Source organism: Pteropus medius, unplaced genomic scaffold (assembly GCF_902729225.1).
Source record: "Pteropus medius unplaced genomic scaffold, Ma_sr-lr_union100, whole genome shotgun sequence".
In the NCBI taxonomy this organism is placed as follows: Eukaryota; Metazoa; Chordata; class Mammalia; order Chiroptera; family Pteropodidae; genus Pteropus; species Pteropus medius.
In genome coordinates, this window is record NW_024340849.1 from 28,681,739 (window position 1) to 28,696,624 (window position 14,886).

The 14,886-nt window shown below is 41.1% G+C and overlaps 1 protein-coding gene across 1 annotated transcript in view; it reads right to left on the bottom strand.

Annotated features, from left to right (window-relative positions):
- Positions 1 to 426: 426 nt before the first annotated feature.
- MOCOS (molybdenum cofactor sulfurase) overlaps positions 427 to 14,886 on the bottom strand; it is a 40,632-nt gene continuing 26,172 nt past the window's right edge. Inside the window, 6 exon segments of the mRNA XM_039843001.1 lie at positions 427 to 621; positions 2,257 to 2,361; positions 5,641 to 5,779; positions 8,265 to 8,370; positions 12,150 to 12,245; positions 14,492 to 14,587. Of these exon segments, the coding sequence (XP_039698935.1) occupies positions 469 to 621; positions 2,257 to 2,361; positions 5,641 to 5,779; positions 8,265 to 8,370; positions 12,150 to 12,245; positions 14,492 to 14,587 (695 nt within the window). The 3' untranslated portion in view covers positions 427 to 468.

The window sequence follows — 14,886 nt, forward strand, 5'->3', positions numbered from 1 at the left end:
GTTTCATTCTCATGTCTGCCTCTTGTGCATTCTTCCAACTGGGCATCTCACCATCAAATCTTCCGTTCTCGATGAGCTCGGCGCTCACACAAAGTAACAAACAGCATGGGAAAATGGAAAAACAGAGGAGGTCAAATATTCCTAGTGAGCCTCATTAAAAATCTCATCTAATTAAACTATCATACTTCCCATACATGTGGAAGCCTTGCCAGGCATGGGTACAGTGTTCATGCTGAATTTGCCTCTTGAAAAGCACAAGGGCCTAGGAACTGCCCTTCTGAGCGAGGCCAGTGCACAGGGAAAGAGTGAGGAGTTAGAGGAGGAAGGAAAGGGTGAGAGCATTCTCCGTCTCCAAGACGAAAAGAACTCTCCTTGTTCAAAAGACCCAGTTCTACTGAACCACATACCCATCTTAATAAGAGTGAAGATACTTATAAAAGAGAAATTTTAATTTATGCTGAAAAAATCTCAGGAGATAACATCCTGATATTTCCTGGAAGCAGGTAAATCGTGGCATTCTATGCTTTCTTTCAACACAGGGAGCACTTGAGCTCCTACAGATAGGAAACGTGGAGAAGATAAATCCAAAGATGTATGCATCAGGTACACTCCAAAGTTCACCTGTGAAAAAAACGGCAACAGCAACAACAAGCTAGATTATTTTAGCAGTTGAAATCCTTTTGTAAATAATAATATTCAGCTAAAATTAAGCCAGATCTTTAAAGATATGTACTGGGACTTGATATGTCCTGTCACTTAGCAGAATGTGGTAGGAAATAAGAAGACTCCTCATTTCAGACACCGAAGGTTCTCATTCTAAAGTATCCTTTCCGGACAGTCACCCCACACCTCTTCATTGCTGGACACATTCTTTTTTCTCCTTCCTGTCTACTCTGAGCTTTACGCAGGATGGCTTTCTTCCAGCTCTGGGCCTCTAATCATTGCCAGGCTGATTTTCACTCTGTTCCCCGATGTAAAAGCCATTTTGTGAAAATAATAGCAAAATTCTGCATTTTCCTTGAGAACGTGTGATGTCAGTTAAGTTCTCCAAATTAACAAAATTAACAGTTGAGTAAATCTGCTCAAGGTTTGCCATCAGTACCATCCAATAAGAACCCTTTAAAGTATGTGACGTGCTCTCAGATTTGTTCATTCCTGTGGTAACATCAGTTGGCCAGCCACATGTTCCAGGCTCCAGGCTAGGACCTGGGGCCAGATGAATTCTTTAAGATTTGTGCACATATGGATGAAGAGTACACAAGAACTCTCTGTACTACCTTTGTAATTTTTCTGTAAATCTAAAATTATTCCAAAACTTAAAAAGTAAAAGTTCTGTGCACATGAGAATTATAGTGATGCTGAGAAATACTACTTCGATGCACCACAGTATTTGTGCCCACCCATCCCCTCTCCTGACAACCTACAAGGGACAGGTTCAGAATCCCCATGCCCCAGTTGACACAGCTTGCCTCAGCTGAGTATAACACTCAAGTGCCACACCTCTACAGACTGTAGCTATCCAGTATCTGTAAGGAGATTGTGTCAATCGAACACTGTGAACAAAACCCTGGTTTTGGAGAAACACAGGAAACAGTGCAGAACATTTTACCGAGAGTTAACCTGCCAGTTTATTATCACAGCAAGATTAAACATTTGCGCTATTTCAGTTAATTTTTAAGAATTGTTTCCGACAGCCTAACTGCTTACTTGGCTTCCGGGAATTATTTGCAAACAAAAAGTTCTAACAGAAAGTGAGAGCCTGGAAATATAGCTTCCTAAAGAATCAACCTGTTGGAAGCTTAGCTTTTATAATCTGGAATCTACGACAATATTTAGTCATTTTAACCCTGAAAAAGATGATTTACAAGCTTAGTATGGTGACATTTACTGAATCTTTCTGTGTAGTTACTCTATTCATCATAAGGCATTTTACTCTTCATGAGATCTTTGCGATGAAAATACTGAAACAACAAAATTATTTATTTACTTATTTCTCATTTACACTCCATACCTCTTCAATAAGATTTGAGAGCATCAAAAATATCCGTAATAAGAGCCCCCATAAAAGTGAAGATATGTTTGGAAAGGAAAGATAAGATGGAGCCACAGATGAGTCAGAACCTTCATGGTAGCTCATCAGCCTTTCAATACTCCCCCACTTCTAAAAATTACTCAGCACTATTAGAGATGTAGTTCTGGGGTATACAAAACACCAAGACCTTAAAATGGAGTGTCATATCTTGCAGTGGTACTTACCTTTCTCTCTCGACTCTCAGAAAGCTTTTGGAAAACATTTTGGTTTCGCTGCCCAGTTTTCTGGTCGATGCAAATCATCTGGCATCTGTGACAAGGCCCCAAAACCTGGGAAAGGAGAAGGTAAAAGAAAGGGTTGCCATAAAAGTGATCAGACCCTCCCACTTTGCAGGGAGGAAACTGGGTTTAGGAAGATTGGTTGTAAAAGGCCATCTTCCAGACAATTTCAGACTTACACAAAAATGCTCAGTACTCTAACTATAAGGAGCCAGAAAGTGGCACCTCTTCACAATGCCGATGCCACTGGGAATCATCTACATTTGTTTATCAGCTGAAAGGCTGCTGCTTCAGGACTTTGCAGAGAATGAAAAGAGTGGTCACGAATCTCAGAGAGTTATGGGCAAAGTTGGAGTTCCTCCCAGGAAAAGGACTAATTGGGTGGAGGACAAACTGGGAAAATATAAACAACCATAGACTTGGCACTTAGCCTCTGTGAGAAAGTCATCAGAATAAACCTTAGTATCTGAACAGACATTTCTTCCAAGACGGCATATAAATGGCCAACAAACATATGAAAAGATGCTCAACATCGCTAGCTATTAGAAAAATGCAAATCAAAACCACAATGAGATACCACATCACACCTGTAAAAATGGCTATTATCAACAAAACAAGTAATAACAAGTGTTGAAGAGGTTGTGGAGGAAAAGGAACCCTCATCCACTGCTGGTGGGACTGCAAATTGGTACAGCCACTATAGAAAACAGTATGGAGGTTCCTCGAAAAACTAAGAATTGATCTACTAAGCAATCCCTCTACTGGGTATTTACCCCAAGGACTTGAAAACTCATATCCGAAAAGATATTTGCACACCAATGTTCATAGCAGCATTATTCACAGTGGCCAGGACATGGAAGCAACCAAAGTGTCCTACAATAGATGACTGGATAAAGAAGCTGTGGCCCATATATACAAAGGAATATTACTCAGCCATAAGAAGAGATGACATACTGCCATTTGCGACAACATGGATGGACCTTGAAACAACCATGCTCAGCAAAATAAGCCAGACAGAAAAAGTTGAAAACCACATGATATCACTTATATGTGGGATATAAACCTAAAAGCAACAAACAAACAGGACAAACAAACAGAGACACATGGACATGGACTATAGACTAGTGGTTACGAGAGGGTAGGGGGAGAGGGGAGGAGGGAGATAGACAGGGTAAAAGGGGTCAAATATGTGGTGACAGGAAGAAATCTAACTATGGGAGGTGAACACACAGTGTAAATATATATATGTGTTACTGTTAAAGTATACAGTTGAAACTTACTGGATTTTGTTAACCAATGTCACCATAATAAAAATTAATTTTAAAATAATAAATAAAATAAAATAAAATAAAACAAATGTGTCAAAGTTTTGTCAACCACACACAAAAAGAAAAGAACAAAAGAACCTTAGGGTGTCCATGTCCTCTGACCCAGCAATTTCACTACTAGAGATTTAACCCAAGAAAAGAATCAGTAGTACAAACACAGATTCATGTACAAGGATAATTCTCACACTATTTTAATAGGGAAAATCTGATAGTACTTAAAACATCAAATAGTAGAGAAGAATGCTACATTGATATGATATATATCATGTAGGTTTTTAAATTAATCTATAAAAGGCATTAGATAAAATGAGAAAATTTTATTTTTATAATTGAAATAAGCAGAAAACAAAATTATGTGTGTATTCTTGTATATGTGTGGTACATGTATATATACGTATATACAAACACTACACAAAACACAGCACACAGCTTCTTAACAGGGGTCATAATTCTATTCTAGATAGTCTGCCGGGAGCATGAATTACTTTTATAGAGAGACAATTCCCCATAAATGTTAACATAAAAAAAAAGAATGCCACTCAGCAATGACAAGGTGCTTCTTTTATTGCACATGGAAAAGGTGCAAAAGCACTTGATTTTCTCATAACCATTTTCTCCTTTGCTCACTCATGGGCAAATGCAAAGTGAGCGCTGAAATTATAAATACTCAGCTACATCGAATGTGTCTTGACCTCTTCCTAACGCTCACATTCTGTCAGGCGGGCAATCAAACCAGTGGAAATATAACTCACTGTGGTACCAAAATCAAGATTCCAGAACTCATAAGCAGCTGGCGGGCTGTAAAAGAGCTCTGCCTGGTACTTGCCTTGAGAGGCTCGGCAGACCCATGACCTCTCTTGGCCTCATTTCCCCATCCAGCTCCTTAGCTGAATTTGATAAGGAGTCCAGATACTATTTCTAAGAAGCCAAGCCCAAGCCTGGCACTCAGCCATGCTCAAATGTGGAAACTATCGTTACGATATATGAGGATCCCCCAAGATAGTCTCTTTATGCAACTAGCTAAGAACACTGGTATTGTTAATTTCATGCCCCACTGAAGAACTAGGCATATTCTATGCAGATGACCCAACCCTCTGTCCCTAGCTATTCTTTATCTTTCCTGTCCATTCAGGAACAAAACAGACTTGGTCTCCATCCTCATATGCTCTGAAAGAATGAGCAGGCGCTCTGCAGAGCTTGACCATGTGGTGGGTCAGGAATATCCTTTCCAAGGCGGTAACATCTGAGCTGAGACCCTGAAGTAGTTGCAGAAAGAATATGCCGGACAAAAGGGAGTGCAAAGGGCAAAGAGGCTGAGGCAGGAAGTTTGGCTTCTTAGGGAATGGAGAGAAGGTTGATATAACAAGCAAAGAAGAGGTGATGAGCTCAGAGAGGCTGGAGATTTCAGAGAGGCTAGTGAGTTAGGAAAGGTTGGCTGGGTCAGGCCTGGGAGGAGTGCGGGGGTGCATATACGCCCAAAGCCTGGGGAGAGAGGCCATCCAAGTGGCTTTACCTCTGACTGCAAACTCTTCCCCAGCTGACAGCAAGATAAAAGCCAGAGCATGGGGAGAAGGTGCAGCAGCCATGGGCACGGAAGGACCACTAGACATCTGAGCCCTCTTCTACAAGTTCCAGACAGCCAAAAAGGCCAAAAGTTGCAGCAGGATAAATTTCTCATAGACAGGAGCATTCAAAGAAAACGAAGTTTAAGTCTAGACAGACTGATGAGGTAGAGGCAGCACTTGGCCCTTGATCACCTGAAACAGGGCACATTCTCTCTCTCTTCCTCATGTGAAACTGCTGCCACCTTTGTGGGGTACAAGGGATGGATCATTCCGAGGGGTGCCCCAGAATGCAGATGTCATATACCCTCCTGCAAAGGTTTTGTGGGTAAGAGTCAAAGATGAGCCAGGATTCCCACCTGTCACCATCTTGGTCTAGTTTGAGGTCTGTCTCCACTGGCAACCCTTGGGCAAGGATAACAGAACTTCCCAGAACTCACCTGGAAATGCAAAGGACCAATTGAAATCTCATCCCATTTCTCTTCTTCAAAAGCACTGGTTCCATTGATAATAATATTGGCACGGAAACGCGAGATGAGATCTTTCATTGGGAATAATTTCTCTTTTCCATTCTCATCACTGTTTAAGACACACCAAAAAGGGAAAGAGGCTGGGGAGATTGCACTATTGTAATAATTCAATGTTTCCACCACTCAGTGCCTGACTTCATCAACTGTACTGTGGCCTGAAGTCCGGATGGTCAGAGCGAGCTTTTACTGTGAGTGGAAGCACAAGAAGCACCCATCTGTTGGACAGACCGCAGTGGTCTCCCCTGGGATATGGTCCCACATTGTGGAGAGGCCTATGAGAGGCAGTGCAAAGGTGAGTAGATCTTAATTTAAGAGATGAAGGATTTTAGAAACCAGGTGAACAGAGGTCGAGTGAATAAACTTCTGCGAAAATACCAATGCTACGAGGTGAGTCAGGACAAGGCATGTAAAGAGTGTCAACAAGCTTAATTACCAAAGACCTAAAAAGTACCAAGAGTTCACTCTTTTTGGACATTAAAGCATCATAAAACAATATCAAGTATATGTGTGGGGGTTGATATTTATTTCCTAACTTCCATCCTGTTTGGAATTTTAACTGGCATATGCTATTTTTGCAATTCTTGTTTAAAGCTTTTATTTACTGCTATGAAGTCTCATAAAATGGCTCTGCACCTCAACACACCCTCTCCCCCCAAGGAAAAAAGCACTGAAAAAGCATCTGAAAACATCAACAAAAGAGTTTACTGTATGATCCCATTATATTGAGTTCAAGAACAAGTGAAACCATGGTGAGAGAAGTCAGAATAGTGGTGACCTTCAGTGGGGTTGACCAAGGGGCGAGGGTAGAGGCAGATTTCTGGAGTACTGGAAATATTCTCTCCTTGATCTGGGTGGTGGTTACATGGGTATATACATCTGTCAAAATTCATTGAGCTATGGGCTTGTGATTTTTGCATCTCGTACTTCAAAAAAAATTTTTTTAATTACTTTAAGTTGCAGGGGAAATCCTTGAGCATGACTGTAATTTACCCTGGAGAAAAAACTGAAAGGCTCTGAGGGAGGATAAGGGGTCCATGGCTGTGTCCCAGGCCCCTTCCTGACAGTGAATGGAGTACGAAAATCCAGGAGCAGGATGACTGAGTAGCTTTGCCACTGTGTGCAGCTCCCATGATCTCCAAGGACTACACTTTCTTCATGTGAAATGAGAGGGTTAGCACTTTCCAGTCCTAACATATTCTGATTGTGGATTTACTCTCCAGATTATAAATCCTCCCTCTGTGCTTTGTAAAAGGGAAAGTTTTATGTCCAAAACTTATTGTGGTCAACATATACATGATAGCATCATAAAATTCCAACATAGAACACAGAGCTACACCAACCAGGACCCCCAGGGACCGTTGCCATGTACTAGTCATGGGGCCAATTCCTCTTACCTTTGACCACCTGTCCCGCCTACCTCCTGCCTATCAGCACTGCACTAAACCAACTGGTAGAAAACGTGCTCCTTTTGGTAGAACCAGGGTTGCAGCAAGCCTATCCCAAATTTCTATCTTTCCACACTAAGAATCCCAGAAAACTGCAGACCTGCTCTCTCCAGGGCTCTGGGTACCTAAAGAGGAGGGTCATGTGGTGCCAGGAAAGCTCAGTGACCACCCAGGGACCGAGCCCTGTGTCACACTTCTACTCCCAAAGAGGGCAGGCTGGGACATGGCAAGGGAATGCTGTTGCATGTTTTCACCGATGACTATAAATAGGAATTATTACAAACAGCTCGCCTTTGTCATTTTTATTTGTACATGTTTGCGAGTCTGCACACACGTGTACAAGACCATGTAGCACATGACAGTCACAGAATCCCTAGCTCGCAGTGCTGACAGGGGTGTGCACAGCCTTCCCTGGCCTGTGGACTACAAATGAGCAGTCCAGCTCTCATATAACAGTTTTTGTTTTGTTTTGTTTCTTTTTGCCTTAATTGTCCGATTACCTTGGGACTCCAATTTCCTCTAAAGAACAATGAGGGGGATTGGACCAACCAAAACCCCCTCTAGATCTCCTAATACTGTAAGGTCCCTTGAGAGAGCACTGGGTAGGAGTGAGCAGGCAGGGATTCTGTCTGATGGTACAAACAAACAATACCTAAAATTATAATTTTAAAAGCTTTCATAACCACTCTTCTTTTCACTCAAAATGACTGTGGAAGTAGGGCAAGGCTCCTAGGGGACAGGGGCCAGTGAGAAGGCAGGCAATGAAATTAGGTCAAGTTGATAGCAATTCCATTAAAGCAAATGTTAATAAATGTAATCATTAAAAAATGAGAGTTAGAGTTATTCACTAAGCATCTTGAGGGCATCAAGAAGGACATTGGAAGATAAAAGAGAACCCTCAAAGATTAATGAGAACTTGCCTAAAAGGCTTTGTGATTTCTCTAGGCCTCAGTCTCTTAATGAAGAGTGTGGACTCCATGACACCTGGATCTTTTCTCCCCAGGTAGGTGCCAGGCTCATTTGCAGGAGAAAATGTTTACAGCTGTGTGCTATTCTGTGAGGAAACATTAAATAGTAAAGGGATCTTACCTGGCATTTAATTGCTGCTGAAGCTCCAAAACACTGGATCTGTTCAGCAGCAGATACTGGGCCTCATTCACCAGAGAAAGAGTGGCTGTTGTACCAGCAGATTGACCTAAAGGTGATGGAATATTTAAAATAAGAGTTTCTAGATATGGAAACAACCTAAGTGTTCATTGATGGATGAATGGGTAAAGAAGATGTTGTGTATATATATAATAATATTCCATTGTGTGTGTGTATATGTAGCAATTCCATTATAGCAAATGTTATACACACACATACATACACACAATGGAATATTATTCACCATTAAGTAAAAAAGAAGGAAATCTTGACATTTGTGACAACACGGATAGGTCCTTGAGGGCATTATGTTAAGTGAAATAAGTCAGACAGAGAAAGGCAAATACCATATGATCTCACTTATATGTGAAACTTAAAAAGCAAAAACAAAAACCATCTCACAGATACAGAGGACAGATTGGTGGTTGCCAAATGCAAGAGGTCGGGGTGGGCAAAATGGGTGAAGAGGTCAAAAGGGACAAACTTCCAGTTATAAAATAAATAAGTGATGGGGATGTAATGTACAGCATGGTGACTACAGTTAATAATGTATTGTATATTTGAAAGTTGCTAGAACAGTAAATCTTAAAAGTTCTCATTACAAGAAAAAGAATTTTTTAACTATGTGTAGTAATAGATGTTAACTAGACTATTGTGGTAATCATTTCACAATGTATACAAATATCAAATCATTATGTTATACACCTGAAATTAACATAATGTTATATGTCAATAATATCTCAATAAAAAATTTTAATAAAAGTTAAACTTTTTTAATTAAAAAAATAAAAGAAAAGAAGAGTTGTTTTCTTGCAATGCAAATGAATCATGCTCCACTAACTTGCATTTTTAAATAGTAAAGACTGTTTCCACAAGAGGAAGAAATGGTGCCCTGGAAATAAAAATGTTCCAAGCATAGTTCAAATCTCTCAAAAACAGAAAGCTCAAAAATGAGTTCCTGGTATGTTCTGCTAATAATCTGAAGAAAAATAAATAAAATGCTGAAGTGAAACTGTGCCAGCAAAGACTTGTCAGCAACATACAGAAGAGGAGAAATGGGTGGGGTGGAGCCAGGGGCCCTTCCCAAGGCGGCCAGGGAGAAGGGCCTTGATGAGGGCCACAGGCCCAGGATAGTCTTCTGAATCTACACAGGGAAGAGCTGGTTTTTGCCCTTGGGTAAGTGTGAGATATTAACTTTAGAAATAAATAATACAAGTGTTAAAACTACTAAGGTGGGAAAAACGAGTGAAATAAAATATCAAATGTGGTCAGAACTGCTGGCAGCCTGTCACCCAGCTTCCATCTCCCCGGTGTTGGGCATGCCATCTCTGTCTTTAGCCAAGATGTTGATAACAGGGGCTGGCTGGACCAAAGCCTAGCAAGCTGTCTCTAAACTAGGTATGAGGACCCCGAAGTACACGAAAATAGATACTTCTAAGAGAATCGCTTTTCAGACCCTCTACTTCCAAATGTCTTCTTTGCTAAAATGGCTCTGTCAGAGAAGGAGGTTACAATCCCTCCCCACAGAAGGTCCTTCTCCCAGCTCATAGAGGAAAGGCTGCACCTCTCTCTCCTTTGACACATCGCCCCTGGGGGATAAAAATCTCCAGGGTGGAAAACAAAAGCCCCATTCAAAACCCTAGGGTCTGTGCTGAGAGAATAAGTCTCTAAAGCTTGGGTGAATGATCCTCCGCAGGTCAGATGAGTTCCAATTCTTTGCTCTCCACAAAACTGCCACACCTAATTAAGTTGTCAAGCGACAGATGATTCAAGTCATCTGAATGTTAGATCCCTGTGTCTCAGAAGAAAGGTTTGAGTGACAGTGCGTTAGCTGAACTCCTTTCATCTCCAGCTCTTTATTGACTGCAACAAGGTTTTTCAGAAGAGAACCAATGCTTAGCACCAGCTCTTCTGGTCATAGGTGACAATTACTCATGAATATGGGAATTAATGGTGGGCAGCTTAGCCGTCTCATTAAAAGATTTATTTTCAAGAATGTTTTCTCTTTATGTTTAATAATAATCTTTTGAAATTTATAACATACTTTTGTTGTTTTGATCAACTATGTACTATTAAAAATTATGATAAGAACTCAACCTAGAAGAAATTTCCTAACGCTTAGACTCTTATGATCACAGTAAACTTTAAAAATAGTTATACATTTCAATTTATATATGATTTTAGTTTCAAATTAAATATGATAAGGTGATCAAAGAAAGATTTTCAAGCATAAACTATATAACTAAAATAAAATTTTGTCATGAAAATGGAATGGAAATATAAGTTGAAGAAGAAAAAGAAAAGAAATAAAATTTCTGACCATGAAAAGACTGTTCGTTCATATATTTTTAATGAACATTCAAGGGAATCAAATCACTATGGTATTGAGATTCCACTGGCTAATATTTAAAAGGGTGATGTACAAGCTTTAATTTAAAATGAATATATTTACAATATGCTGGAAATCTCATCCCGTGCAACTATTTAAACTAGTTTTGTAAATTTAGATGACAATGTAAAAATGTATGAGGAGGTAATATAGCTTTAAAAAAAATTCTTCTAAGGTATAGCAACACAAAAATGCTTGGAGATCTGTGACCTAGACCATCAGAAACTTCTCTTTCATAAATGACTTGAAGTGATCATGTCTCTAATCGTGTCTCTAAGCTTATCCAGGCCCAAGCACCACCAGCTCACCTCTTCGATAAAATGAGCATAAGTTTATTCCCTTTTTCCATCACATAGCAACTCAAATTCTTTAACAGCTCATGACATGAAAAATTAACAAAACTTGGAAAAGCCTAAGTAGATTACATCCTTTGATTCCTCTGTCATACATTTGCAGAGTCATAGGTTCACCTGTGCAGGTCCCAAGACCCTGTTACTGGTCCCCATATAGTCAGAATGCTGTTTGGATTTACAAGCCAGTCTCTCTTGAGAGACCATCAGTAGGCAAGGTTATCTCTACACAAACCAGTAATGTAGCAACGATCTACACCATCATTTATCTAGAATTTACTGAGCAGCTACTATGTACCAGGTGTTGTTCTAGGCACTGGGGATGCAACACTGAACAAAATAGACAAAAATCCCTCATAAAGCTTATGATCTAGTAGAGGAAATGCAGGACATACACACAATAACTGAGAAAACGCCTGACCTATAGGATGTGAAAAGTGCCACAGAGAAAAATAAAACAGGGAAGGGAGCTGGGGAGGTTCCAGCAAGAGCTCTGGTTTGAAGGACAGCTGTCAGACGAGGCTTCCCCGAGAAGACAACATTTGAGCAGATACCTGAAAACAATCTCTCCTTCCCCTACGGCACTGTTAACTTACAAAGCACATTCTTCTCTGCTTTCTCACTTCATCCTAAAAATAGCTTATGGCAGGAAGATTGTCACGAAACGTTTTAAAGTCCAAGTAGTCGAGTTCTACATGAGTTGAGGAACCATGAGGCCCAAGAATCTGCCAAGGTCTCGCAACCATTTGGAGACAGAACCAAGACTTTTCTCAGGACATAGCAAGCTACCAATGATTTTATTTATCGATACAAAATTGTGCTTCTAAACATGCATGGCTGAGGCAGAGCACTTGAGCAGAGGCCAAGTGGCTGCCTAGAATCCCACCTCGGCCTCTCAGGGTTCTCCTAGAGACCACACGCGCGCAGGTCCTGCTGACCTGGGGCCACCGCAGCACCTTTCTGCCGAAGGCTGATCACTCCACATGAGCAAACAGATTGCCCCGTAACTCTGTTTCACAGGCTGATTTTGATGTATGCAAGGATGAGCCTGAGTTCCTGTCCCCTAAGACCCAATCCGAAATGTGATACCTTTGCTGTGTTTCTTCGCATTTCTTTGAAAGTTCGAACTTTGTCTGATCAAATGACATGGACGGCCCAGGAACTCTGACAACCAGCTTGAAATTTCTCTACAATCATTTACCCGACCAAAAAAAAGAGAGGAATAGTCCATGTTAGTGTATTTTTAAGCATAACTCGATGGCGCAATATTTCCACATTTCAAGCATCACACTACATCACATCACACCACACCACACCACAATTCACAATTCACACCTCACATTTCATATCACACCCACATCACATCACACCAAGCATCACACTCACACTACACCAGCACAACACACACCAGCACACTCATACCTCACATCACACCACATCACACCATATCACACCACATCACATCATTGAGCCCCCAGCCCGAAGGAAGCCTAAAGTGACAGGCGTGCTTAGGAAGCTGCAGGAAGATATCCAAGGCACAGGAAGACCTAAGAACTGGGCCTGTGCAACACTTTCAGATCAGATAAAAAGCTTCAGAAGCTCCTCTTGAAAGATCTTATTTATATGAATTACAGCCACTGAAAACCACAAACCTTGGAATTTGAGACTTTCCAGAGCATTATTTTGCTTTAAGAACGTCTCGAACCCAGGCACGTCTTAGTTTTTCACTATGGGCCTGACTACGATATTTTTCCTCACAGCCAGACTACACAGACTGATGTATTTGGTTTGTGAAAAGAACATTATGCCTACAAATTCCCAATATGTGTACATTTATTGATTTGGTTTTTAAAAAACTGTAACCTCCTAGAATTTTTAAAAATAATTTTAAATTTAAAAAAATTTAATGTGCACATCGCCAGAATTTATAATGCAGAATTGTTAATATCTTATATCTTAAGATACATATTATTTGAAACCTACCTTATCTTTAATTTTTACCAGAAAAAAATAGTTGCCCTTCTTTGCTGAAAGGGAAGAGAAGAATGAAATCTCACTTTGCAGCACATCCTCTCTGGTGCTTTGAGAAAGTACACCGAATCCTATTTTTATTATCTTATGTACTCATAGTTCCAAGCATAAGAAACCTCTAGTTATCTAAAAAGCTTTATGAACTGGAAAATGGCATCTCTCTCAGATGCAGCTAAACGAAATGTACAACCAGGGATGGGCCTGAGAAGCAACTACAGGCATTCCTAAATGGCTATATTTCTTTCTATGTGAAGATGTGCAATAGTGACATGCAAAAATGTTTGCCCGAAATTCATTGCCCTAATTCGATGTGCTACAATGAATGTTTATCAGCACAAGTCCTGGTGAAAGGACACATGGTGTGCTCAACTCTTGACCTCCAGGATGGTCAGGGCCCAGTTATGCTGAGCAGGATCATCACACTATTGCCTTCGCACCTTTCCTGAATGTGTAGCCCTTCATCGCCCCAGTGAGATCCAGGCACCCTAATAACTCAAGTCCAATTCAGATGTAGCTTTAGTATTTAACATATCATTTCATGATTTACATGATAGTATATGAGGCAGTGCAGAAGGAAATGTAATTTATGAATTATCACCTGATAATTGTACAACCTGAGGGACATCATGACGCCCCCTTCACCCTCAGCTTCCCCATCCAATCCATCAGTTAGTTCATGTAAGTTTACCTCCAGATTATATAGCTGACACCCACCTGATTTTCTCCCTGACCCTGGTCCAAGCCTCCATCTTGTCTCACCTGTGCTCCTAACACAGGTGCTCAGCTGGTCATCCCATTTGCACCCTAACCCCCTTCCAACAACTCTACAACCACCAACCAGGCTTCATAATGTGAATCAGGTCCATTCCCTCACCACTCCACTGTGGCCACCCCACCTGAGCTCCACCATGCCTCCTCCAAACTGTTCCCCACATCACCCCACCTCCCCCACATCACAGTGTTCCAGGCTCTGAGGGAGCAACAGAGACTGAGTCCCATTCTCCCAAGTCAGCATTCTAGTGAGAGGGACTGAAGATATAGGTTGGGGGAATAATAAATGCCAAGGAGAAGGCTATGACAAAGCAAGCAGAGAGGGAGGGGCTGATTTCTGTGGAAGGTCAGGTGACCCCTCTAAGAAGAGGTCTTTTCAGCAGAGACTGACAGAGGTGAGGGAGCGAGCGCTGTGGAGGTATAAGTAGAGGAAGAGCATGTCAAGAAGAGGGAGCAGCGAGTGCAAAATCCTGAGGAGGGAGCATGCTAAATAGGTTTGAAGAACAGCAAGGAGCCAGCGTGATGAGAGGGAAGCACATGAGGTGGGAACAGCGGCAGACTGGATGGAGGACACAACAGACGACCCTTCCCCCTCAGTGTCACCCTGCAGATGGACCTGAGATTTTCACCTGCTGCAGAGTCTCACCTGTCCGCACAGACTTTGCTTTGGCAAATCTGAGCCTGTTCACCATTTTCCTCAAGAGGCACCTCTATAGGCTCCATCCCTGATGAACAAAGGTTAGAGACAAACTTATTATCACGCAAAAATGACAACTATGTAAATAAAAGTCCATTATCATGAAATATACAAGACTTATTATGACCCCAGAAATTGGCCAAATCAAATAAGTGGGTCTCGGAAATCTCTTTATAACACAGAGATTCTCTTCAGCATGATCAGTACCACCAATAGCATGTCCATTGAGCATCATTCTCATGGGAGACCCTGCCCTGGGGCAGTCACATCCATAGTCCCTGGAACACTATAAATCTCTTTGAAAGTTTTCTCTACCTCTGGATGACT